The sequence below is a fragment of the Lethenteron reissneri genome, chromosome 30, assembly GCF_015708825.2.
Source record: "Lethenteron reissneri isolate LAM-NWPU_2019-01 chromosome 30, ASM1570882v1, whole genome shotgun sequence".
In the NCBI taxonomy this organism is placed as follows: Eukaryota; Metazoa; Chordata; class Hyperoartia; order Petromyzontiformes; family Petromyzontidae; genus Lethenteron; species Lethenteron reissneri.
Genome location: NC_083808.1, coordinates 8181872 through 8209465, shown reverse-complemented (window position 1 = coordinate 8209465; position 27594 = coordinate 8181872). Strand labels below are relative to the sequence as shown.

Sequence of the window (27594 nt, the reverse complement as noted above, 5' to 3'; positions counted from 1 at the left end):
GATGAAGACTAAAGTTGATCGCTTTGCTGTTAATGAAACGCATTCCTGAGCGGCTGACGAATATAAAGGGAGCGTCGGATTATTGAGCAGCCTGCGATCCGGGTGATGTTATTAAATAAGTGAGCCTATTAAGCACTCAGCCACTGGCACAAGTATCGAACGCCGTCGGCTTGATAGGCTATGGATCCTTTGGTATGATCGACACAGAAAGACGCAGACCTCCCCCTCCCCCCATATATTCTTAACAGACGTTTTGGGCAAGTTCTGTTAGCGAGCAGCTATTAAGACCGGCACGGCACACGAGGGGTGCGTCGCCACCACCACAAAGACAAAGATCCCCCGTATAGCCTTGACAGACTGTAGGGGCAAGTGTTGTTAGCGAGCACCTATGAAGGCCAGAACGGTGCACGAGGGGGTGAGTGTGGCCAGCACCACGCCCGACCGCCTTTGTCTCCCCAGTGGTGATGTTTACATAACGCACCGGGTACTCATTTGAGGCTGAATCGACCTAGGGGAGGCCCGGGACCGGTTTAGATAATCGTCACTGGTGTTGGCCGTGAGCCGGAATCGAACTCGGGTCGCCGGGTTCAAAGCTCAGCGCGCTAACCGCTACACTATACACTGATGTACACGTGCAATGTATTGACGTTAAAAAAAACGTAAATGTATCTCTCTACCCTCCACGGTGGCCCCTCTGGGGGAGCGTTCTCTCCTTTAGCTGTCATTCTGTCGCCAGCCTCGCCCACCCCTCCCAGTGATGTGTTCTGGTCAAGCTCACTTCCATTTCATAACAGTTAAGACCGTGTCTCTGATTTGCGATTGGTTCCCTTATCAACGAGCCCATCGCCGACAGGCTCTCGTAACAGAATAGTCCACACACACACAGAAAATCCCCGTACACGTATTTGTAGATCTGCGTGTAGCATCCGAATTTCATGCCAGGGCTAACGCTCCGTTATTTCCCTTCTCCGATCACGTGCAAGGTGCTCGCACGTGTGCACTGCAGTGCAAACACAAGCAGCGAAATGAATAATGTACGCGCGCCTTATACCAGGGCTGGTGCGTGCCCCGTCCTCCACTGAACTCCGTGGGTTCCGGTTCATTTATGGCCCCAATGAGGCACAGGAGTCGACTCGGTGACAACCGGTGTCAAGGATTACATCTTGGAAAGCTGGTTGGGGAGGGAGAGATATTGATGTGTTTCAAATTCTCCAGCCAAGATACAAAGATACGTTCCACGGTTTCACGACGTACGCTATATAAGTATATAGTGTCCTAAAATAGCATCACCATCTGCTGTGTACGATAAAAAACACAACACATTGTCAATAGCACTGCCTTAAAAGAAGGGCCATTGGGCGACACGTCTATTATATATATTGCCTTTTAAAGGCGGTGTTTTTGACGAATGTGTTGAGTTTTGTTCCTGCTGCTGCTGCTGCTATTTGTACTTGTGACCCACTAACAACGCAGAAGCACCATCACAACATCATGTGCTCTGTGCTATCGGCACGAGATCGTCGTCGTCATCATCATCATCGTGTTTAAGACGAGGGAAAGCTGCGATACACCGCAGTTAAATTTGTCCCCTGATTTGATGTTTGTATATCCACTGTGCTCCTCCCTTCGTGTGAGTGTTTTATTTCCTCTTAGCTACAATCCTGTCTCTGGCTTTGTCCATCAATCTGCAGCCCTTTGTCAATGCGATGTTGGATGAAGGCATCCCTACCCAGCGTCTATCATGAGCGTTGTCTGAGCATACTTTCACCACGCTGATCAGCTAAGGTCTGTGACTGGGCGGGTCTGGCTCCGTCCAAATATACATCGCCACTGATGTTAGCCGTGACAAGGAATCGAACTTAGGTCGCCGGGTTCATTGCGCAGTGGGCTAACCACTGCCCTTTGCCTATGTCCATCAATCCACACCCATGTCGCTTATCGACGCGCTATGCCCGAGTACACTTTTAGTATAATTGTTAATTTATGAAAGCAAAGTTTCTGCCAGCAGGGTTTATTTTATTTTATAGATTCGATGCAAGATTCCGAGACGCAATTTTCTGAACGTAAACCGCTCGAGCAATCGTAATTTTAAGAGCGGATGACGTTGGTCTGTGGGGAATTTCGCAATGCGTTGGAAATGTTGGACTCTTTGTGATGGATCGTTGTTGCATTTTTTATCATAAATCGTATCAATGTCGTATGAATAGAGGTCCTCTCCTGACCACTGTGAGGCTGTGAGTGACACGGTCCACCAATCAACTGATCTGTTTTCCACAAGCACTGTTCAATCTCCTGTGCGCAGTGGTCGCCGGGATCGCGTTGCAGTTTTAGCATCTGCCCATATATCTTGTGCGCAAGAGAAGACGTCTTAACGATGCGATTCCAAGGATCATTATTTTCGGATAAACCTGCCATACAGGGACATGAATGAGTTTCCACACTGCCAACATTTCCACCACCGTCTATCTGACAGAATGCAACCAGGAAGGCACAAATACAATTAAGGCAATATTAACTCTTTCGTAGGTGCTGCCTTAGAATAAAAGCACCGGTCTCAAGTTCGCATTGCGTAGGACCACGGCGTGCATATACAAATAATAATAAACAACAACATTGAAATGCTATTGAGAATAAAATTTAAATTCAGTTTTTTTATTGCAGCAATCCCCACCACTGATTTATGTTCACAGATGAGTAATGCCACCCACACATCAACCTACAATGGGGGGGGGGGGGGGCAACACGATGATGTCTTTATCAAGGCCGGGTTTCCCAGCCGCGATTGGCTGAGCGCACGGCCTCCTTCTGCGTCGTCGCCCACGGGTGTAAGCGCCGCCCTTGTCGCTTCTCTGGCAGGAATAACTGGCAGCTCGGAGCGCGTGAAGCACCTCCCCCCTCCCCCCCCCCCAACTATATTCCCAACCCATCGAGCCGCGCCGCGCCTGATCAGTTGCGCTTCGGAGCAGAGCCCAACACGGCCCAAGCTGGTGCGATGGAGAATAGTTCATCCGCCGCGCTTCTCGTCTCCTGCATGTGGATGTTGCTTTGCGGCTGCTATCTCGTCGGCTGCACGGCCAAAGAAGGTGAACACAGCGCACGCACACATTGAGCAACGCGCGCGCACACACACAGAGCAACGTGCATCTCGCAACGAACAGTTAAACTTGTTTTGTTGCGACGGCGGCGGTGTCGGCGTCAAAGCAGCGGTGCGCGCTTTGATTCGTGCGTTAAAAGCTGCGCGGGTCTCCGGTGACCCGGGGGATAAGTTCGCGTGTGAACAACAAGCGAAGAAGCCGATGCTCGCGCTTTGCCGAGCCTGCTCGGCTCACTCGTGCGCGCTCGTGGCGCTGCGACTCGAGACGCTGGTCTGGCGCCGTTCAGTTAAATCGCGGGCACGATCACCGTTGACGACCGTGCGCGAGACGGGTTTTAAAGCGCGCGGGCGCGTGTTCAATGTTGGTGCGTTTAACGAAAGCCGTTGCACGTCGCGCTTGTTATGTTATAATGACGCGTAAACACTCGCAGACGTACGCTGCTCCAGAGTTACCCGCCGCGCATCAGCGACGGCACGGGCTACGTGGCGCGTGCTGTCGCTTGGCGGTCACTCGATGCAGCAAATCTGGCTGTGACGGTCCCACCTGATGACGGAGGTTTGTGTTGCCTCCGAAACGTCGTGATTTTATTGTTTTATTTTTTTTTATTCATTTTTTTTTTCATTTTTTTTTACCTACGTGACTTTACCGAAAGAACTAAGAGTATGAATCCCCGCACATCGTTTCGCGTAATCGCATCCAACTTTGGCGGCGTGCGTTTTTGCGAGCCTCTTCGTGAGATCGTTTTTTACTTCTCGGGCTCAATCTGAGCCGAGCGCGTTTGAAGCGCGCCCGCTCTTCCGAATGTACGTGTCGGCGCAAACAATACGACGACGTGGTCAAGCTACGCGCATTCTCGTTGACGCTCGCGAGAAGAAAGTCAACGACTAATAATCGAAATGCCATTTACCGTTGCACGCGAGATATTGTCCTCGTTTGATCTACACTCAGCATTGTCCTGGAAGCGTACTCTAAGGCTACAATGGACGCGCGCATACGATCAAATGCTTGCAGCTTTGTGCATTGTGAAGCTAAAAATACGGCTCGCCAAATGTAGAATTGGATGTTTTACAGGATTCGCGTTGGCTGTGGTAGGAGTATTCTGCAAATGTCATTTTGGCATGACTATTATTCCTCCGGATACGTGCCTACTAACATTTTCCCGCTTTGTTCTTTGTGTCGAGGGCTGAAATTATAGCGTATACATTTCTCGTGGTATTATCGCGTCAAACGGCCCATTATCTTGTACATATTACGAACAAGACCTTCAGATGTCACACGATTTTGAACCCAAAGCGTACGCGGGTGTGTGTGCGGGCGTGTGTATTTTTTTGCACCCACTTACCTGCCGCTTTCATTCGTTATGTTTTAATTCTTTTTTTTGCGCAGATGTTCCTCGTTCGCTTACAATATTGTTAATCACGGCGCGCAGAACGAAAGAGGTTTCGTTCGTATTGAAAGCTTCGCGTGGTGGTTGATCCCGTGTGTTTGTAATTGTAAATGTGGTCATTTTTGTTATTAATGTGCACGCCACGCACTCGAGTCACGGCCCCGTAAACATCACATCTGTGCACATTCACGAACACCTCCGAATATGATGAACTGATTTTTTTTTTATTATCTGAAAACGGGTTATGGTACGTTTTTACTCGCTGGTTTTCACTGCGCGTTAAGCCACGAAAGTTGGACGTTTTATTACGTTGTTAAATAACAATAATTGTACGCAATACAATGCACTATTCAGGAGAAAAAAAGCAACAACAAACTCGCAGTTACAAGACTTTTTTTCAGGAAGGCGTTAGCATTGGGATGTTTGGGCAATTCCATCCCCGCCTTTTTGGTGCGTGGGACAGAACTGGAGTGCACGGGGAAAATGTCTTTCCCCTAATAAGAAATCATGATTGAGTTCAGTGGTGAATTTATCAAGTTACACGATGGGTGAAGAAACCAAGACAAATCGCCATCCTTCCATGTGTTCGTGTGTTCTGCGTGCCAGCTCTCGCTGATGAAGCTTCACAATGCCCCACTCACACTCTCGCCTTCAGAACGCGCACGCCGTGAAAGTAGTCCAAGCCAGACACAACAATCACATCCACGCTCGGTGAAGCCGAATAAACTTGCCCAGCAATTGGAACATTCACCACTGGGGCAGTCTAAAAAATAGATGATGGTTGCATTATAGGCTCGTTGGAACGACAATACTGTGATGTATTATCAAAGTGCTATGCCTACTAGAGTCGTAGAAATTAACTTTATAAGTGTAATTTTATATTATGGTAACAATAATACATATTGACAATTTTCTGCCAAGTGGATACTAAATAGGACTACTCATTGACAATTGCTACATTAACCCATTTGTGTGCCTTTCTAAAACACGTGCTACTCCGAGGTCTGGCCTCCCTTATTAATAGTAAAACGAATCTCTTTGTGTTCTCACTTGGCTACATAAAGGACAGGACGTCAGTCAATGCGTCATTACGTGGTTGTGCTTGTCAGGAGAAGCAAACCATGGATCATCTCCTGAGATGTCCTGCAGCACCACAATGCACTTCTCGAATTGTATCAATGCCAACACCACAAGCGTTGGCCTGTGCAGAATATTGGCAAAATACCATAGAGGTTGGACAGGAGACACGACGAAGAAGATTACGTGGTTTAATTTAATCAGCCATCAACATGGTTCAAGATGGCACCTCCAGAAATGTATTGTTGATTAATTGTAAATGTCACGTGTGATATTTGGTAATTTTCTGTATTTTTGTTGGTACAAGAAAGTGCACAGTATCTCACTTGTCCAAATCTCTCCACCCTCTTCTCCTCTCCCATCACCGCAACAACCCCCACCGCCCCCCCCTCTCAACCGCCCCCTCCACCGCTCCTGTAACAGTGGATCTGCTCAACACGATGGGCATCCAGGGCGAGATGGGCTGGCGAGCGTTTCCTCCCACAGGGGTGAGTCACTGACCGCCGCCGCACCACGGAGAGCAGTGGGCGTCACTGCGCAGCACCTGCCCGACACACGCGCACGGACACACGGACGCACGCGCACGGGACACAGACAACGATCCCCTGTGTAGCCTAAGCTGGCTGTTAGCGAGCACCTATGAAGGCGCGGCCGCCTTTGTCTCCCTTGCGCTGATGTTTAGATACCGTACCGACCTCAATTTAAGGCCGAGTCGACCTAGGGGAGACCCAAGACTGGTTAATCGGATACGAAGATCCCCCTTATAGCCCTAACATTTCTTTGGGAGCAAGTGCTGCTGCCTATGAAGGCCGGAACGGTGGGTGGCCAACACCACACCAGGCCGCCTTTGTCTCCCTACTGGCGACGTTTACACATTGCGCCGAGTACTCATTTGGGGCTGAGTCGACCGAGGGGAGGCTCAGGACCGCGTCGAATAACCGCCCCCTGTTGTTTTTGGTCGTGAGCGGGAATCGAACCTGGGTCGTGGGTAGCGCGGCGCGCTCACCCACTGCGCCACCGCTCCCGCACCCACGCGCACGCGCGCGACACGGACACGCGCGCGCCTGTCGCACGCATCGGCTACAGCGAACGAAGCCGGTGGTGACGTTCACGCAGAGCGAGCAGTCCCAAACGAGGCAGATGGGCACGCCCACACCGCCAGCGTGTGGATGGTAAGACAAAGATCCCTGCTGCAGCCTCGGGGATTGACAAGGCGAAGTGCTATTAGCGAGCTCATACTAAGCCCCCAGTGCAGTGCACAATTGTGCCCGGCCGCCTTTGTTTCCCCATTGATACTCATTTCGGGATGAGTAGAGGCCAAGGTAGGTTCAGATTATTAGCTGCCAATAGTGTTGTGAATTGCCAGGAATCGAACGAACGCTCATTAATGGAATTGGCTGAACAGCCCAATGCAAAACTACTGGAAGGAGACTCAGGGGGCCTTTCCTGGTTAAATAAATGGCAGTGTTATTGTCGTGAATATAAACCGGGTTGCCAGGATTCTAGTGTGTGTGTGTGAAGCACACCACGACTCATTACGGACACCCTGTATATAGTCAGCAACATTTCATCTGATTATACGGGAAAGATGACAACACAGCATTTTCTAAAAAGCAATTATGATGCACAACACACTCGACGAGGATTTGTGCTCTCAGCCCTCATCAGTCGGCCATAGTTACAAAATAACCAATGCCTAGATTTTGATGGAAATACTCAGAAGCATGTTTTTCTCTGTGCGGTATACAAACTGCCTTTGATTTAAGAATCAGAATCTTTATTGAGACTGGAGAAATCCGATGATGTACGAAGCTCCTTCTCACAGATGTACAGAATTTCACAGATTGGATTTGTTAAAGCAGAAATGTCTGTTTAGGATTACTGAAAATACATGCTTTTCTGAGTGTCTAACTGCAATCCCTGGAGGAGTGGGTTAATTAAAAAAATACTGTGCTGGAATTGACTTGAACAAATTAATTTATCATGCAACAACGTGTGGTCTCCACTCTACAGTACTGCGTGGTTATCCTCTGAATACAGCACTTAACCATGTTAGCACAAAATAAGGGCATTAATTAATCCAATTTCACAATGATTTGAGATGATTGCTGGACCGAATGAGATGGATCGCGGTTTCATGGTGGGCTGGTATCAGGGTCTGGAGCCAAACTAAATGACAACAAAGCACATGCCACGAAGGGATGTCTTATTTATTCGGTCATTTAAGGCTTCTCATACAGTATATAATATGCTTGAAACACATTGCCTCTCGCTCAAGACTAACTACCCCGCAGGTATGAAGCCTGCACACTGGCACATTCACATAGCGCGATTGGTGTGAGTCAGGAGCTTATACAAGCAGGAGTATGTGCACAGTGCTCGGCCATCAGCCTATCACCATTCTAGAGTGACCCTGCCCTAGTAGGAATGCTTAGCTGGTGTAGGGTAACTGGTTTTCCTTTTTGCTATTTTGAATGTTACGTGATTACGGTCGGATAAAACCACAGCTAATTAAAACATGTGCTCTGGGATTTCGTGTTATATTGGACATTGATGGTGGCTATTACGCGCGCTGTACAACACACGCTTGACGTGCATTCGTAATGCATTCCACATCCTACAATCAACTTTTGATAGCACCGATGGCATGTGATTCATATGAAGCTTATCTTAAATTACCGGTTAGTGTGCATAATGTAATCGTTTGGAAGAAAAATTACGAATTTTTTGCGAATTAATGGCCAAATGAGTGAAACCTTAGAGGACTCTCATTTACGACACCAATTTGACTCTTTAATAAGGGTAAGTGAATATTGGTGGCATGGGAATTGACACTCCTATTAAAGCCGCATTAGTAGGTCCTCTGCCTGTCACGAACACCTGCATTGGGGTGGATGCGCAATGCACATGCAATACCGCTCCTTGACTCTGCTTCTTTCACTGCCGTTAATCGTGCAGGAGAGAGAACTGATAAGAGTATCTAAGAGTCATCTTGGCTGCATTCGAGATAATTTTTTGTACTCGACGATAACGCTTAAAAGCCAAGCGTAAGCTACTTAAGATCCCAAAACTTGATGCACTCTTCTGCGACTTACCTTCACAGAAGGTCGCACGTCGCTAATGCTACCTGAAACACATTTAAGGAGTTGAAGTCACACATTATTTTATGACGCAGAGTGCACATCATGAGGATTGTGGTCGCTAAACAGCACTTGCCCCAACAGTCTGTAAAAGGCTACACGGGGGGGGGGGACATTTGTCTTTGTAAACTAGCGAATTGTCATTGGTGTCCATCATGTTAATTGGGAATTGCGAGTAAATTGCAAACACATCAAATTGATTTATATTCATCACTCAATACTTGTTGGCCTATTTTTATGCATACCGTACATGTAGTAAATCTGGTCAGCAAAAAGTGGGAAAAATACTTAATGTTAAAATTGTTTTTAAGCTCTTTCAAAGGACCACATTTATGTATGATTCATGTCGTATATTACGATGTCACACATATGGAAGGGGTGGAAATATTGAAAATGACTAGTGTCTAGACACATTTCATATCTTAGCCACGCAACTTCTTTTTGGCATTTTAAATTGATCTTTTTTTCCCCAAAGTGATTCAGGTAGTTAAAATAACTACTCCCTTGATGCAGTAATGATGCACACCCTGACAAAAAATCGTGTGAAATAATTGCCTGCGTTTGTTTTGCTCAGTGAGATTTTATTTTTTATCCACACCAAACAACGTTGGCGCCATTATACCAAAATCATTATGTTAAATATGTGTCTTGCATGTGGGAGGTGAGTGCCATAGGTAGCCATAGGTGTTGGGAGAGAGGGGAGTGTAGGGAGATTGAGTCATGAAATGAAGTTGAATATATATGAATTTCCGGGGCCTGTGACTGTGCAGAATAATGGATCGGCAGCTGTAAAGTGTGCTCCGCTGTGGGACATTACAGCTGACATTTACGGGTTTCTCAGCCTGCACACACAACTATCGGGTTATGTAATATACCATAAGTGTGCTCGCACAACAATATTGGCTTGTAAGGTCATTGTGCGCTTGATCTCTGAATTATTCATTTCACGTCAGAGGCTCGGAAACAACAGGGTGTGTGTGAGCTTCCCAAAATAAGTTAACAACGCATGTCACGGACTCACACGCACGCAGGCCGATTCTAGGGAACTTTAAAGAAAACGTGGAGGTTGCGTGTAGACCGAGTGTCTGCATTAACGTGTCTGACAATGGAAGTACCGTACCATGCGCGCTTAGTTTGTATTCGATCGGCAAAGCAGGCCCTTTTCTGTCGGTTCCAAACAACTCTGGAGCAACGTTAAATTATTCACAACTCTTCTTGGTTCTTTCGGTAAAGTCACGTAGAAGGGAAGTAATAAAATAATAAAAATAAAATATAATAAAATAATTGTATTATATAAAATTTTTATTATTTTATTAATTAAAAATATAATAAAATAATTGTATTATATTTTTATTATTTTATTAATAAAAATAAAATATAATAAAATAATTTTATTATATTTAATTTTTATTATTTTATTACTTCCCTTCCACGTGACTTTACCGAAAGAACCAAGAAGATGAATTCCTGCAGTCACGAAAGCTTTAAATCGAAATTTTTTCACAACTGTTTCGTGTGAAGGTGTTATGCTGGCCCTCTTGCACGAATACACATTGTGATGACGTTCATTTCGATGGTCAAAACATACGGCAAGCAAACAGACGTTGAACACACGTAATGTTTAGCAAAGCCGATTTGTGGCATAAGTGTATGTGCCAAGGAACATTCAATAGCACTGTCACCAGAAATCAGAGGGCAGCCTTTTCACACGAGGGAAAACATATATACTGGGTGAGTATTGAAAAGTACCATTGTTGCAGGGAACTTTACTTATTGCTTGAATTTTATAAGCCTCGCGTGGCAATCTCGATATTTTCTCAGTGTTATTCCCCAGCTATTTGCAGAGATGTGTGGTGGGGGTGGCTCTAACATGTTTTATCTATTTTGTTCATTACCATGTGGAATATTGCAGTGCAGTAGCTGTAAACATAAATAAATGTTCGGATTTGCTTGTTAACTTCAGTGTTGAAGGTTAATGTGTAACATTTGGTCCTACTGCTTTTAGCTATAAACATATTGAACTAAAAAACACAATGTGTATTTTGCTTAATAGCTAGCAAGCACATGGATTTGTACGTTCATGAGCTTAAGAACTAGTTGCCCAACTTATATAAACATACGTATCACATTAGCATATTGTGGACACATTTCTACCAAGTAACTGACGCCATATGACCTTGCTTTGTTGTCAAAAGTCATCGCAATTTCCCCGTCTCCACCTGTCATTCCCTTACTGGCAGAAGCTCAGCTTAGATTAGAACACCATTAAAGTATCGTGTATTGGGCTGAAGAGCATTAAACCATTGCCGGTGTGCTACAGACACTGGGTGATTGAGCGAAATCACATTTGAATTCCTGTAATTTTCACATTCAGCTCTCAGTGTCATTGTCAAGACATGTGCAGCAAAGGGAGTTCATTTGTTAAAGGACATTTCGCATACCAAGGGCAGCCCTGTGATAGTAAATAACGTAATAGTTACACTACCTAATATGTGGCTCTGTTGTAAAGTTTCAGAGTAAAGCCTCCCTCAATCAGATGAGATGTGGATTTACTTTTTTTTGCATACAAATTAATTAGTTTAGGACAAATTGAGTGATTTATACTTTGGCCATGGAACTTAAGATCGAATATTTAAGCTTCTTTACAGACCGAGGGCCAAAAAGGTCAAATTATTTTCAATAATATTACTGTTCACACCTTATGCACAAACACAATTTTAGCAGACAGAATTCCAAAATTAACCATTGACACGAGCAAACGAAGCACCCACAGCGATTTAGTGTTTGAGTCGCTGCAATAAAGCAAGAAAATGTGATCACTGGGAACCACAATTTCCCAGTAGCCATCACTTCCTAACACATCCCGTGTGCAACTCAGACATGTACACAACACACGCTGCTCTGAGCCCACCGTCAAACGCGCGGTAATAGGAGGGGCATCAGTTGTTCAGTGAGACGGGGAAAAATATGGACATTGTCCTGTGTTCATTTGCGAAACAGCCATGACGCGGCTTTCATCATCGCCTGTACTTTGCGTTTGAAGCTATTGGTGGTAAACCTTTTGTCAAATGATCGCATATCACTTATCACTGAGAGATCTTTATGCTTCATGTTTTATGTGTGTGTTTTTTAAAGAATACTTTTCATGGCGCCGCACTGCACGAGAGACCACTAGGCGGGATACAATCGTGCCGTCCTTCAAGAGGGCATTCCCTTTGAGTTTTCAACGCGGCACTTTGTCGTCCTATTAAAGCAAATTGAACATTTTTATGAACATAATGGGCATTATATAACATTACATGCCAAACGCATAATATATATTTAAAACCATCTTCATCATACCTGATATATGCACTGCTGTATCAATGCCTCATCGTGTTTCCACAGATGATATTTACATTCTACAATGTATTCCCTTGTTACATACATGATTCAGGATTATTTATATCCACATTGCTAGCCTCGGTTTAGTATGAATATACATGATAAAAATAAGACAGCGGGTACAGCAAATTGTCATTCCACTGCCCACACAGTGTGATTTGACCATACTTCACCCAGCTGGTCGATGCAGGTTTGGGAAAAGGTGTGCGGGGTACTGGGTCGGTTCAGATGTCATTCGCCGAAAAATAACGTTAGCCATGATCAGCAATCTAATTCATCCAGCAGCGGATAATTCACGATGATATACGCGATGAAATATATTAACCCTGGTATGTAATGGAATCCGAGAACGTCCTGAGCGCGTCAAACTTTTTGAAGGTCGAACACGTCTTTTCATTGTTGTGACTGCGACTCGGATCTTTGTTTGAGTGACCTCTTTCAATGCATTTGGAATCTAATTTTCTTTTGTCAGACATGTGTTCTGCGTTAACAGTCTGCTCACTTACCTGCTAACAAATGTGCAGGAGAGATTTCCAATTAAGTCCTACCTTGGGGTTTCCTTTCAATCGCTCTGCCCCTATCGCGGCTTGACTACAATGGACCCAACGGTATCATACGCACCATGTTAAATTAGCAATTTTAGAGCTGCTTAACTACATGTCCGCCCTATTGTGCTCAAAATTACACGATCCAATCGTCATTCGGAAATGCGTAGAGATTAAAACGGCGTAATTGGAAGCCAGGGGAACACCGAGGCAAGTCGTACGATGCGCTGACCAATTGCGGACAGATATTAATTCAGGTTAGTATTGGTCAGTGAGGAGCGTGCAGATTAGAGAACGGTACAGAGGTTATCGTTTTCGACTGGTAAGGAGAGAAAGTGAGCTTGGGTGTAACACGTCGTTAGAAGGGATTATGGCTGGCGTGAATAACAATGTGAGTTGCAGCCAAAAGAAAGAACGTGCCCAAGAGGGCGTCTTCTGTGGAGACGGAGTGATGGGATTGGCTCACGGGCATGTGCTGGGTGCATTGTTGCATTAGAGGACGATGAGAGGCTATCATCCAGTGGATAGATGACAACTGACGTGGCTGCTGATGATGACAGACACAGTAAACTGTATACTGTTTCCGCATACAAAACTAAAAAAAGTTGGCTTCCTAGCATCAATGGTGAGTGGTGGGACAGTGGTTAGCGCCAGGCGCTATGAACCCGGCGACCCGAGTGCAAACCCTGGCCACGGCTAACATCAGCGGCAAGTGAACATGGCTGATGATAACGATGTATGTGTGTGTATGTACGTTGCACTTCTTTCGCACCGTACATCGTCATCCGTGGTAATCGCAGGTGCGAGAGAAGAACAAACGGAATACAAAAGCAGTTATAAAGAACTGAATTTGAAATACAGTGATGACAATCACTCATTCTGCGCCGTTTTCCCTTTCCACTCCGCGGGCGCCTTCTCACTTCCAGTGGGAAGAGATCAGCGGCATCGGAGACCAGAATATGCCGGACCGCTTCTACCAGGTGTGCAACGTCATGAAGCAGAATCAGAACAACTGGCTGCGCACTCACTGGATCCGTCGCGACGGGGCGCAGCGCGCCTACGTGGAGCTCAAGTTCACGCTGCGCGACTGCAACAGCATCCCAGGCGTGTCGCGCACCTGCAAGGAGACGTTCAACCTGCTGGTGCGCGAGACCGACTCGGACGAGGAGCCCGAGCTCCAGGAGGGGCTCTACTCCAAGATCGACACCATCGCGGCCGACGAGAGCTTCACGCACGTGGACGTGGGCGACCGCGTGCTCAAGCTCAACACGGAGGTGCGCGAGATCGGCCTCCTTAGCCGCAAGGGCTTCTTCATGGCCTTCCAGGACGTGGGCGCGTGCGTGGCGCTCGTGTCCGTGCGCGTCTACTACAAGAAGTGCCCGGCGGTGGTGCGGGAATTCGCCTCCTTCCCCGACACGGTGACGGGCACCGACTCGTCCTCGCTCGTCGAGGTGCGCGGCTCGTGCGTGCGCAACGCGGTGGCCAGCGGCGACCCCAGGATGCACTGCAGCACGGACGGCGAGTGGCTCGTGCCCATCGGGCAGTGCGTGTGTCGCCCGGGCTACGAGGCCATCGGCAGCATCTGCAAAGGTGAGGCGTCGGTGTCGCGTCGTCGCCGCTGCGGCCCCGCTTCGCGTGCCGGACGGTTCTTCATTGGGGCGCCGTGCCAATAGGCACCGCGTTGCGACTGCGGTGCCTATTGGCACAATGTGAGATAGCGATTGGCAGATTATAGGTTTAACACGTAGCAAGCTTTCGCGACCAATATTATCCATAATAGAGGTTTTTTGGGGTTAGATCGCTTAAATATATAAATGTGTCGTTAAACCCGCCACCACCCGACACAGCCAATTAGTAAGGGTTGTCACGTAAAACAGAACGTGTCACTAGTACAGCACACCGGTGTGTTGGAGAGCAAAGCCACAACATTTACAATCTGAGTACGACGTTTCGCCAGTAATTATAACAATAATGTACGGCCGGCATTGTCAATCCATGGCTGCTGGCTGGGTGAGGGCCTCCCATCGCCTTGCGGGCTGCGACACATTTGGACATTTGTCATCGTGCTGAGCAGTGGTACTTGTGATGTTTGTGAAGGTGAGGCCGGATGCGGGCCAATTGGTTTTGTCGCACTGCCCTCTGGTGTACATGCAGGACTTAGGATCTGTCGAGCGTATGTTCAGTTCGGTGGCTGCACATTGAATTGTTTAAAAGTAAAGAAAATCAGGGGAATTCAGATGTCAACGGGCGCACAGCATTGAACGTGGAGACTTCTTTGCAGGTGAGTTTCTTTTGAATCGACTTTTACTTGAGCCCGTTTCTCACTGCCTCACCGGCTTGACAACATCACTGCTGCCACTTTGAGATTGGTTCTTCTATCCACGCACGGTTTCACGTAAATATCAACAATATAATTACGGGCATTCAACAGTAATTAACGCATTTAAAAATATTGAACAGTATAACACTAAATTCACATCAAATAAACTCTTTGGCAAGAACTACAGCACTGGATTATTTTATGCAACAGCTAACAAACAGTACCACAATTTTTTTTCTAGCAAGTTCCTTAAAGATATTTTTACCGGTACTCTCATGGACTCATTAATAATGTGAATGAATACAGCAGTCACTTTTAATAAAATAAACATTTAACTAATTACTTTCTGGTCTGATCTAATTTATTCAACTTAAATGGTTTATTATACTATTATCATATAATTGGTAAAGGATTATTATGCTTTATGCTCGTTTGCCTCCTTAAGATAATTAATTGTTTCCTTCAAAACGCTAATTACAGCATATTTCCCTGTCATATTTGCTTATAACCATATGCAAACTTGCAAACGAGTTTTTTTTTTAATCATGTAAGCTACTCAAGAATGTTATTCTGAATGCTTAAATATACAGTTAAAATATGTCGTGGGCTTTTATAGATTTTCACAGCTTTAAATGCTGTATTTATTTATGTCATTAATAATGTCAAAACAGCATTTTTACCTATCACATCTACTTTTGATTCTAGTCACACTTACAAACGAGTTTTGAGAATAACTTAAACTATGTAACTATGTAACTATGAATATTGACATTTGCAACTTAAATCCGTAAGTTTTTTGTCAAGATTTACCTCAGAATGCTACAGAGTTGTGTTCAATTCTTAATCGCATAACTCTATCCGTAGAAGTTGTAACCTTACCCTGCTATTCCCTACCTTATAGCAAAGTACCTTTACACCAGAAGTAACACTTTTACTTTAGCCCATTTCTCACTTGCCTCACTGCTTGGCAACATCGCTTCTGTCAAACTGAGATTGGTTTCCCACCAAAATCAGTGGGTGAGACATCACTGTTAACCCATATGGTATAGCCGTATTCTTGTACAGGGAAATTTAGTTTTCAGCTCCATAGGGCGTACATCCGTTTCAACATTTTTTTGTCTATTTGTTTGTGTTTCTCCCTTGTGATGGGACTTTGTAGGATGAACGTTGAGGTTTATAGGGGAACGGGGTGACCAATGAGGTCTGAATTGGTCTGTAATAAGTTGGGCACTTGTAAGGCGTTGACAGATATGGTGAGAGGATAGGAGGGCGAGGCCTGAATGTTACTTCGCTTGGGTAAGCATCGAGCCTTTGATGAGCTGTCTTGGCTGGGGATGCAGTTAATAGCATCCTGACGAGTCCAAGGATCCCTCTACTTACGAACGAGTTAGGTTCCAGAGGTCTGTTCGTAAGTCGATTTGTTCGTAAGTCCAACTTTAGTCCTGTCGATTCTAAACATGTTGTACGGCATGTACACTAAACACGGGGAATGCCTTTCAAAGTTGTATACTCTCCTGTAGATATAGATGCCACCACCGCCATTCATTGCGTGGCGGTTGAACTTACGACTTATGGCCCGAATAGGCAACTGGACATACGAACAGGTTTGTTCGTATTCTCTGAAAGTTCGTAAGTCGAACGGTCGTAAGTAGAGAAGTCCCTCCATTCATAATAAACGTTTTGGGGTTAGATCGCGTTATTTATAAATGTGTCGTAACCCTCCACCACCCGACACGGCCAATCAGCAAAAAATTGTCACGTTGACAAAATACAAATAGTTCACTGCTTTAGCCCACCGGTGTGTTGAAGCGAATTGCCCGATAATGCTCGATGTAATTACCAGCGAAACGTCGTACTCAAAAACTGTAAATGTTGTGGATTCACGCTTCAACACACCTGTGGGCTAAAGTAGTGAACTATTTGTCTTTTGTCAACGTGACACTTTTTGCTGATTGGCCGTGTCGGGTGGTGGAGGGTTACGACACATTTATAAATTACGCGATCCAACCCCAAAAACGTTTATTATGAATAATATTGGTCGCGAAAGCCTACGTGTTAAAGAGGAGTCCCTATGCAGTATTTGTGTAGGCGGGGGAGCTTCCGACTCGAACTGAAACCATGTGCCCCACACACACACACACTGCCCATTGCACCTGCCTGTCACCCATGGTGGTCACTCACCATGCGTGATTCAGTCTCAACCTTGCCCAGCCTTTGAGATCTATATAGACTAGAATCCAGACTCGTAGAGCTATTCTTTCGGTGTTAAGGTTCTGTTTCTATGTTATAGTTATGAGTTAGGAGTTAGAGAAAGTTAATATTATTCAGGCTACGGTTTATAGCTAGGAGTTAGAGTTATGTATGAGGCCAGGGTAAAGAGTTAAAGCTGAGACTAAGGGATAGTGGCATGTGTTGGAGTCAAATTGCTTAACCTTTGGATAGCAACCAAAGTCTAACTGTGACACTGTTTTTCATTGAAACACTATATCACAAGGTGACACGGCTTGTTTGACGCTTCTTATTCGATGTAATACATTTTATATTTTTATATTCAAAGCCCCTGGGGGGTGGGTTCCTTTTCCCCTTTTGCAATTAAGGCTATCAAATCATCAGCTAAATAAGGGGACACGACAAGAAGTCGACACGTGGATCATGACTTGTGTACGTGCGGTGGGGTAAATGTGGATGAACCCTGATGTATTGTGGCTGTGTAGGCCAAACGGCTCTCGGAAACAAAGGTCCATGAGCTTGTAGTGGTGTGGGCACTGTGCTAGAGGTTGAACTTCAGCATGTTTTTTGCAATGGATAATTGAGGTCACACAACAAAAGGGTAGGCCCAATTCAATACCGAAAGTTGGAATATTATAATTTATTTAATAATAAACTCAAATGTCAAGCCATTAGCTGATGACATTTAGAGATTATTGTTTCCTGGCTAGTTCATGGTATTTCACTTGGCAACCTATCAAAGAATATAAGAATATAGTGTTTAAAACACGACTGTCATGATTCAGGTAATTTTACACGACTGTTAGTTCATGCCTAATTTGTTCCCAACCTTGTTAAAGAAGCGTTCTTTCTCTAAATATGCCCTGTGGTTGTGAACAAGTAATGCAGACAAATTACACTTGAAACTGTAATCATTTAAAATATGATTTGAATTTCCGTAACCTTTGAAGTGACGAGCACCCAAACAACAGTGACACTGGCCTACTTTATCCACAAAAAGCCACGTATATTAATTGTGCTTATCACTCAGTTTCTGGAGTATCTCATAAAAAATATCTGAGAGATGTTTTCCAATTCACGATCGTTAGTGAGGAGGTTTCTGAGAGTTAATGCTACAAAGGTGACTGGGCTAAAAACTGTAAACGCCAGATTTGTCAAGAGCTACCACACATCATGAGTATCAATACACGTTTCTTTGTTTGGGATCTAACTGATGATGACATGTAACCATTAATCCAGTACATCTATACATACAAATTCACTACATGTAGTCACATTGTGCATGAACTAATTTAACATGTAACACTTCTGGAAATTATAGTATGAGGCTATATTTGGCCAAACAGAGCGAACAAAACAAAAAGAGACTCACAAACCGTTGAAAAACTCTACGAACAGAAATGGTAAACAGTGGACAAAAATAATAAAGAGTGAACAAAACAAAAAGAGACTCACAAACCGTTAAACAACTCTACGAACAGAAATGGTAAACAGTGGACAAAATAATAATTGAACCACGACCCTGAATCGTACCAGTTCATTGAACGGCTTTAGGGGTAGGAGGTGGGTTTGGTGGGGAGGAATTCTTATCCAGTACACATACAAAAAACTCATAACACCAAAAGCGTTAAGCACAGTGCTGTAATTATACACATTGAAACGAACGGGCACCCATTTTGTTAAGTTATGCACAATTATATTTAGAATACGAATAATATGCAAAGTCTTCAACAAGTTTAAGATTTTAAGTTTTTCAAAAACAGCGCCAACAAAGTTAAAAGCAAATAAACTATTAGCTGTACGTCACTATAATGCAATATTTCATTTTCAAAACTTTTACTGCTCCTCATGTGTATGATTACACATAAAATATACTTGTTTTACTATTACAATTAGAACAAACATCAGTTACAAGCAGGTGAGGAAAGTTCTATAGTTGATCGATTTAACAAGTCTGTGTAGATGATGATACAAACATGGAAACTACCCTTTTATTATCGCAATTCACGCACATTGCCAAATCAATTCAATTTATAATGCGAAAGCCAATTAAACGTATCTATAGTATTTTACCCACTGTTTTATTCATTCCCAGTTTCATTACACCCCACTAACCACTTATCTCCAAGGAAGGCCTGTTTGTTTTGTGGAATATGACTTACAGCAAGCCATCAATGTGATTTATGTTGTCATCACAGTGGCACACGGGAGTCCTATTCTTGCCAAGAGTGCCACGTGAAGTTTCATGTCTGAGAATGAATGGGACAGCTTGAAGTCCCCCCCTGCCTTTCAAGCTAACTTGTCACCAACTCTTTCACCAGGGAGCAATTGGACTTCAAACCACCAATTGCCAGACTTTGTCATGCCTGCGTTGCTGACGAGTCACACAGGGCAATTATCAAAGAAGCCACCTGCACACACCTGCATGCTCACTTGCACACGTGTGCTCTAATGCCCCTGATAATTATATAAATAAATGTCAGCCTTTCTCAATCCACCTTTGGATGAAGGCCTCCACACGGTATGTAAATCATGATTTTGATTGCATACTTTGCCAGGCTGGTCATAGCAGGTTGGTGAACGTTGCATCCAGGATCAGTTTGACCACTCATGTTAACATTAGCACAATCACTGTACTGCCGCTCTACTCCTGAAATAATTTACTGCATTAAAGTGAATGCTATATATTGATAAAACTTGATAACTGGTTGCAATACCAGTTCTGATTTCACTTGATAATGCTGTTAGTCGTGACTGGAAAAACTGGGGTTCCAGGTTCAGTTAGCGCTGCATGCTAACCACTGTGCCACCACTCCATCCTATGTGCCGTAACACACCTGCACGACTGTGCGCAAACATGCGGCTGGTTTACTGCGATGTATTAAGAACCTTGTAGCATACATTTCCGGCACAATCGTGAACTAGAACATTCTTTAAAATTGGCTCCAGGGTGTTTCATTCCAATGTTCCACTCCAAATTTCTGCACTCAACTCTTGTACCCTTGCCCACAGCACGACAAAGAAGGCCCAATTATGAAAAGCACATTGTGCATTTCGCACACGTCGATACAGTGTACGGGCTACTCTTACCTCACAGGACAAAGATTCCCTTTAAAGTGCAGAAGACTTTGGTCCACAGAATCCGAGCACCTGAGTGTGCCCAGGACAAAACTGTGATAATGGAGCCTTCAGCAGCAGCCAGACGCCTGGGGCATCTGTGGAACAGCGCCGTTTCCCAGAGTATGAGGGACCCTCAATCAGTGGAGTCTCTTAGGTTCCATCTTAAAACACATTTATTTTCACTTTCATACTTGTCCATGTAGGTTATGTGCTTTTAAGGTAGTTTTAATTCTTTTTCATTTTATATGTATTAACAATGTAAATTTGTTAAGGGTTGGGTTAGTTTATGTAAGGCACCATGGGGCCTCGTATGAATGGCGCTGTTAAAATCTAGTTTTGGTTCGTTATTTTAGTTATATGTCTGTCCAGCATAGACTGTTGAGGAGAGTATGGTTAGTAACGACCTATGAAGGGTGGCACATTGATAAGCATCGCATGTGTATAATAGCTACGCGCAAATTGTAAAGCAATACTTACATTTTCTCCGGTGAGATTTAATAAAACTATTTGCATGAAAACAGCGGGAATATATTTTTTGGAAAATCATAAAATATATCCAGGATTTTATTTTTCAGTTAAGAAAACTTTTTTTTAAAAACATAATTTGCGTAAAATATTTTAAACCCAATTTCGCTTTCCACACATAAACGTGCATACTAAGATCCATACCAATAAATGTAGTATTATTATTCTTATGGGATATATTTCACACTATAAAACAGCTAAAAACAGCCCCAATTATAGCTTCGCAGTGCACAAACCTAAGCAAATATATTTCTTGACTTAAAGCTTTCGTGACTGCAGGAATTCATATTATTTGGGTCTTTCGGTAAAGTCACGTAGATAGGTTCAAATAAAATAACAAAAAATAATTTTAAAAAACGACGACGTTTCAATCTCAAGCGTTCGTCATCAGGAAGAAAAATATATTTCTTTATACATTACCCATAAATTAGTGGCACTTTCTCAACTTTCAAATAACTGCCACCGCTATTCAGAAGCTAATTGATGGTACTCAGATGCAAAAATTGCCTCTTCAGCCAGGGCTGGGGGATTTTACAAGGAAACGTTAGGCACTGGATCAGCTGCGGTCTAATTGCCCGGCGATTCCAACCAATTGGGCAAGTGATATCTTAATCATGGGTTTGGGCTGACGAATACAAAGGAGGCTGTGTTAAACCTCTTCTAGGTTTCCCGTGAACCCCCTACTCCTCTGTCCCAAACAAATTGTGGCCTCCCCCGCCCCCCCCCTAACGCCATGCCCCCCTCCTTCCCCCTCATTGTCCATGCCTTCCATGAACCTCCCGAACCAGTGGCATCGCGTTTGTGAAGTTTATTTTAGAGGGCGAATTATGTTGCCGTAGCGACGAGATCAAATGCGGAGCACGATCCCGTTAAGGTGGAGGGAGGTATTCTTAGGTAAAGTCACGTAGGTTAAAAACATAAAAAAGTAAAATAAAATAAAAATCACGACGTTTCGGAGGCAACACAAGCTTCCGTCGACAGCTGTATCAAGTACTTGATCAAGTACTTGATACAGCTGTCGTGGCTGTGATGGTACCACCTGAAGACGGAAGCTTGTGTTGCCTCCGAAACGTCGTGATTTTTATTTTATTTTACTTTTTAACGTTTTTACCTACGTGACTTTACCGAAAAAATCTAAGAATATGAATCACTGCAGTCACGAAAGCTTCAAATCTAGAAGTGGAGGGAGGTCTTTTTGTTGTTGCGGGGAGACACGGTGGCTGCACGGAGCTGTAACCCCGGAGATTAATCTTTCTGGCTCGGTCCAGGACTTGCACCGTCGGCGAGGAATGAACGGACATCCCATCCCTCAAAACCGCTTCATTTCAACTTCCTCTCCTTGGGAAAATGTGTGCGTTGACAGAACGCAGTCACTCATGAGAAGCCCTCAATATAATCGAGGGGAATTTAGTTTTTGCTTATTTATTTAGGTAGTTGTATCCTCCCCCCCTCTCCCACCCCTTCTCTTTGAAACTGCCAGCGTACACACATTCGATTGCTCAAGTCATTTGGCGGTGTCCTAGCAGAGGTCAGTGATGGTGGGAATGTGGGGCGTAAGATCTTGATACAATCCGTGGCATTAAATTATAATTATTGGCTACGGGGTCAATTGCATTTGCATTGAGCACCCATTGCCAAAGCATGATCTCACCTATTCGAATTAATGACATTGCACATTTGCACATACTTATATGTATCAACAACAACGACAATTACCCCCCTATAGCCTTAATAGACAGTGAGGGCAAGTGCTGTTAGTGAGCACCTATGCTGGCCGACATGGCACGCAAGGTTGGCCAGCAATTGTACACATTGCACCAGGTCGTTATTTAAGGCTGAGTCAATTTAGGGGAGGCCCAGCACCAGTTGAGATATTATACACTATTATTGGTCGTGAGCAGGAATCGAACTGGGTCACCGGGTTTGTAACACAGTGCGTTAACCACCGCACCACCTCTCCTACCCAAACATATGCTTCGTTTATTGTCCACCTCCGGTTATCACGGTTGGCTACGTACGGAGCCAAAGAAGTTGAACATATATACATACATGCAGTCGATGAAAGAGAAAATCCGGAGGAGAAAACAAGGGCGGCGAGAAATGTTTCTGCTGTGAGAAATAGGAAAAGTGAAAATGAGAGACGCCGATACACAGGGTGAGTTTGGTGGGGAAAAGGTGAATCGGAGAAGATGGAACAATGAAAACAAAACAAAGCGTAGAACACGTGCACACAGCCACTCTGAGCGATCTCTGTCCCTCCTTGAGCTCTTTAGATCAGCAGGGTATTGAAATCGCCCTCTGTTGGCATAAACGCGTTCCAGGGGTACCCACGGGCAAAGGCACAACACTCCACTTACACGGCCACGGTGAAAATAAACAGTGCTATCGCTGGGCAGGGCTGCCCAATGTTCCGCCACATTAAGCTCAGGCGACAGATGCATATCTGGGGTCTTCATCTGCCATTGTGACGGACTGACGAGATGGCCCGCACTTGTTCCGCGGACTGTAGTACTATTGTTTAAGTTTTAGGCCGTTTAAATGCAATATACCCAAATGGCTGTCCCTGCCATAGCAACTCTGTTTAAACAGTGAGACAAAAGAAAGCTTTTAACAAGAAAAAAAAAGAAGACCGGGCCGAGAGAGAAAAAAAAACCCAAACAGAAACTCTGGCCCACCCGGCATGCTGAGTAACTCAATCCCGTGGCGTGTTTTTTTTTTGCCAATCCCTTTCATCCCATCCTGGAATTTGGATTCCAAGGCTGGAACCTGCGTTGTGCAGGTGAGATAATGGTGAGTAATGAGAAGGCAACGTCCCAAGAAAACATGGGTAAACAAAGGAACAGAGAGTGGATGATCGTCCCTCGTGAGACATTCCAGTTTGGGGGATTTTAACGTCAGTGTGGAGGCCACCTGTAGGAAATATGTAAACACGGCAGCAAATAAAGACGTGGAATTGTATATGCGTCGGTTAAAAGAATCGCGAAGCAACCTCTCGTTTGAAACCAATTGCTGTAATCTGCGCTTATTTTATATTAAAGATGAACGATGGAGATTGTGTTATTCTTTTATTTTACCGATGCTCTCGATATGGTTACTCCGTCGCACCCTCAAAAGCTTTGGCTGTAGTTTAAAATGTCCCATTTCATTGCCATCAGTTGCAGGTTAAGTACATAAACTAGCCAATTTATTTCGCAAAAGGCTTGATTTTTTGTCTGGTTATTGCTTTGCAAATACTACATTTTAAATATAAATTATCCTGTAAGTAGCATCGATTTACCAATTTTACAGCAACAAGAAATGAAAATGAAATCAAAATTGCATTTGTAAATTGATGCGTGAAAAAAAAAACAGTCTTAGTGTTCTTCAATTTGTAAGATCACTCGGGTCTAAATTTTTACCACCTGATGACACACAAGCTTGCAAAACAGCAGGAAAACCGAGCCTCTGTTTGCATGTCCGAACTCAGCGATCGTAGCTTAATCAGACGAAGCAGCGATACTAAACAGTGCTTGTGTTACACGTCCAATAACCCGAGACCACGGCCGCTGTCACGACCCCTTCCCGCTGTTGTCGAAGCCGTAACTTAACGCTGACATTTTACCCCTTCGCCCAAAGTCTGTCCTCTCACTGAACTTTCAGAGCACGTACCTTCTTTCTTCCTCGCGCTGTTTACCGGGTGAGGGATCATCTCCATTGAAGGGGCTGATTGTATGTTTGCAGGTTTTCATTTCTGCTTTAATCATGCCCTGTGTCTGGTGTCGCCAGTTAAAGTGAACTTTGGCTCGGCAACATTTCCTCCAAAAACATTCTTCAGATGGCTGGGGCACAGGTGCGCACAAGTCCTTTGTGGGTATATAGACGTGTACCGTCGTCACTTTAAGTTGGAGCAGTACATCAAAGGAGGTCTATGTTATTGATAAGAGCATTACCTGCCCTTGCAACAGGGCCACAGTGACACGCGGGATCCCTTTAATAGTGGATGCACACAGTTAAAGGGTACACGTCTTATTATGGACATCAAAAATAATCCGTGTCATAATGTCACCCGTGAGAATGTGTCGCAGCCTGACATAAAATTTCGACGTGTGAAATCTGAATTATGATTTTTGTGTAAGTGGCCAAAATATATATATATCGCTGCTGTGAAACGACACGTGCAGGGAAATCATCCCATTTGTAAATTACATTGAAACCGGTTTTTTTTATTGGCAGAAGAGTAAAAATTATATATTTTTACTTAATATATTGCTGTATCAATGAGATAAGTAATAGGTAAACATTTCATTTATACCGTACAATATGCCTACGTACAGGCAATTGCTATGATATATTTCTAAAATGCATGTGTATATTGCATTGAGGTTACAAAGGGCAAACATTGAAATTTATTTAATTTGTGATTTAATTTAGTTGTTTTCATTTTTATAATTTTTTACCTACGTGACTTTACTGAAAAAACCAAAGATTATGGATCCTTGCAGTCACGAAAACTTCAAATCTATAATTAAAATTTCAGCATAATTAAAACATCATTACACGTGATCATCGACACTGAAGGTGGCAACACAATGTGCCATGCAATCAAAGTTACGTATTCAATTTTGGATTTATAAAGTGCCTGTCGCCAAAAATGACAAAAAAACCCGTTAGAAAATGGTGACTAGAAAATGAAAGGCAAGGTTCGTTACATTTCTGTGAGGGTAATGTGGGGGGTCCCATCTGGTGGATCCTGTTATCCACAAATATTCTGCACTTATTCGGATGAAAGGATTGTGGATAATAGAAAGAAGAGTGGGGCCACTGATGATGATAATAATCAGAAAAACAAGAGTTTTGTGTGGACCGTACAACTCGCGTGGATTAAGTGAGTTGTGATAGATTGGGTGACAGTTGACAGGAGGTCTGCATCATGTTTTGTTTTAATGCAATCTCCTTTTGCTTAATATTTTGTCTTATTCGAAATGTTTGAATGCAAAATTCTATTCTCTCACATCTTATAGCATGACAATAACGTAGAAATTAAATAAATGGCTCTAAGGAAATGAAAAATATATATATTTTTAATCCACCACTGCCTTTGATGCTGACAAATTGCATGTTTTGCTGAAGTAATGTTTTTTTTCTCAGCATAACTCGGAGGCTTCCCTGACATTGTTAGTTTAGCAGAAGTAATTGCCAATGCAAATGTGCCAACTATGCAAGATTAAAAGCACTTTCCTGCAAGGAGTCACAAAATAAGTAGGCCTTCACATCATAAATAATGTGAACGGACTTAACTCTGTATCTGCACATGTGAAGAGATTATTTTCAAAATCAATGTTCGCAGTAAGGCATATTAAGTTTGATTCACTTTCCCCGTGCTCTTGGAAGACAATAGACTGTTTTTTTATTACCAGATTTTCTTGCAATATAAATGATGATTGCTAGGAAGGGAAATAATGATATAGTCTTGAATATGTCCAAATTGATCAATTAATCAAGACCACAGGACTCTGTGATGTCTATTGATTTTTGAAGGGTTCAATATTTTGGTTAACCTGCTATATATATTAAACCAGCTTGCCAAACTGGCAAACTTATAGCATATCTAAAATGTATAGGGAAAATAAGTGTAGATAGGAATGGCTGAGCAAAATAATGTATTACAGGAAAGCAATACACCTACAATCTAAATTGAAAACTAGTTTCATGACACCTGTTTTTATGTTTAGTTCGTCGTCCTTCTCCGACACCTCTGATTAGCACGGTTGGTGCGACAGAAGCTAAACATACATACATACATAAGATGAACGTGAATCTATCATATATCATAACCGTCATTGTAAAATATCGTCACGTTGATGAAAAAAAAAACGTACATATGACAATGCCAGACCATAAGAATGGAAATCACAACGCATCTTTCGATGAGCTTATTCGTTATATGTATTTTATGTTGGAATAACAATATCGTTTTCTCTGTACATATAACAAATGAGAACATATTGACCCTGGCTAAAATAGCACATCTATTAGCCGAATATGAGCACATCTATATAAATAATATTTCGTTCAGAAACCTAAGTTCAAACTGATAGGATATAGTTGATGTCATTTTCAAGTTCCCAGATCACACGTCGGATTGCTGCCAGATGATTTACATTGCCAAATTGAGTTTCATTACAATCAAAATTTAGAGCTCAGACTGCAGACGTGAATACCGAATAACGATAATAATACAATAGCATGACCAACAGAAATTCTGCAATCACACGTTTTAAAGCATGGTGTTTTTTATCTATAAAAAAAGTATAAAAATAAATTCTAGCATTGAGCAATGCTGCATGCCTCCCTAATTAAAATGTAAATTGAAATATCAAGGCTCAATTAACCCATTTTCCCACAGAACGTGTAAATGAAATGAAACTATAATAAGCCAAGTTTTGGCAATCTGTGAGGTCCCATATACACAGCACGTATTCCAAAAAAAGTTGAATTGTTTTTTTCAAGACATCTTCTTGGTTCTTTCGGTAAAGTCACGTAGAAGGGAAGTAATAAAATAATAAAAATAAAACATAATAAAACAATTCTCACGACGTTTCGGCCACAACGCAAGCAGCCGTCCTCAGGTGAAAACCAGGTCCGTCGAGGCGACAGACTCTGTCGCCTTGCGTTGTGGCCGAAACGTCGTGAGAATTGTTTTATTATGTTTTATTTTTATTATTTTATTACTTCCCTTCTACGTGACTTTACCGAAAGAACCAAGAAGATGAATCCCTGCAGTCACGAAAGC

General features: G+C 43.5%; 1 protein-coding gene across 2 annotated transcripts in view; it reads left to right on the top strand.

Annotated features, from left to right (window-relative positions):
- The first annotated feature begins 2763 nt into the window (after positions 1 to 2763).
- Positions 2764 to 27594, top strand: part of LOC133349486 (ephrin type-A receptor 4-like) — a 62215-nt gene continuing 37384 nt past the window's right edge. Inside the window, exons 1-3 of one of the 2 annotated variants that reach the window (XM_061562980.1) lie at positions 2764 to 3083; positions 5983 to 6047; positions 13555 to 14218. In XM_061562980.1, the coding sequence (XP_061418964.1) occupies positions 2993 to 3083; positions 5983 to 6047; positions 13555 to 14218 (820 nt within the window). In that variant the 5' untranslated portion in view covers positions 2764 to 2992. Of the gene's footprint in view, positions 3084 to 3528; positions 3651 to 5982; positions 6048 to 13554; positions 14219 to 27594 lie in introns of those variants that run through there. The other variant, XM_061562982.1, reaches the window with a different exon arrangement.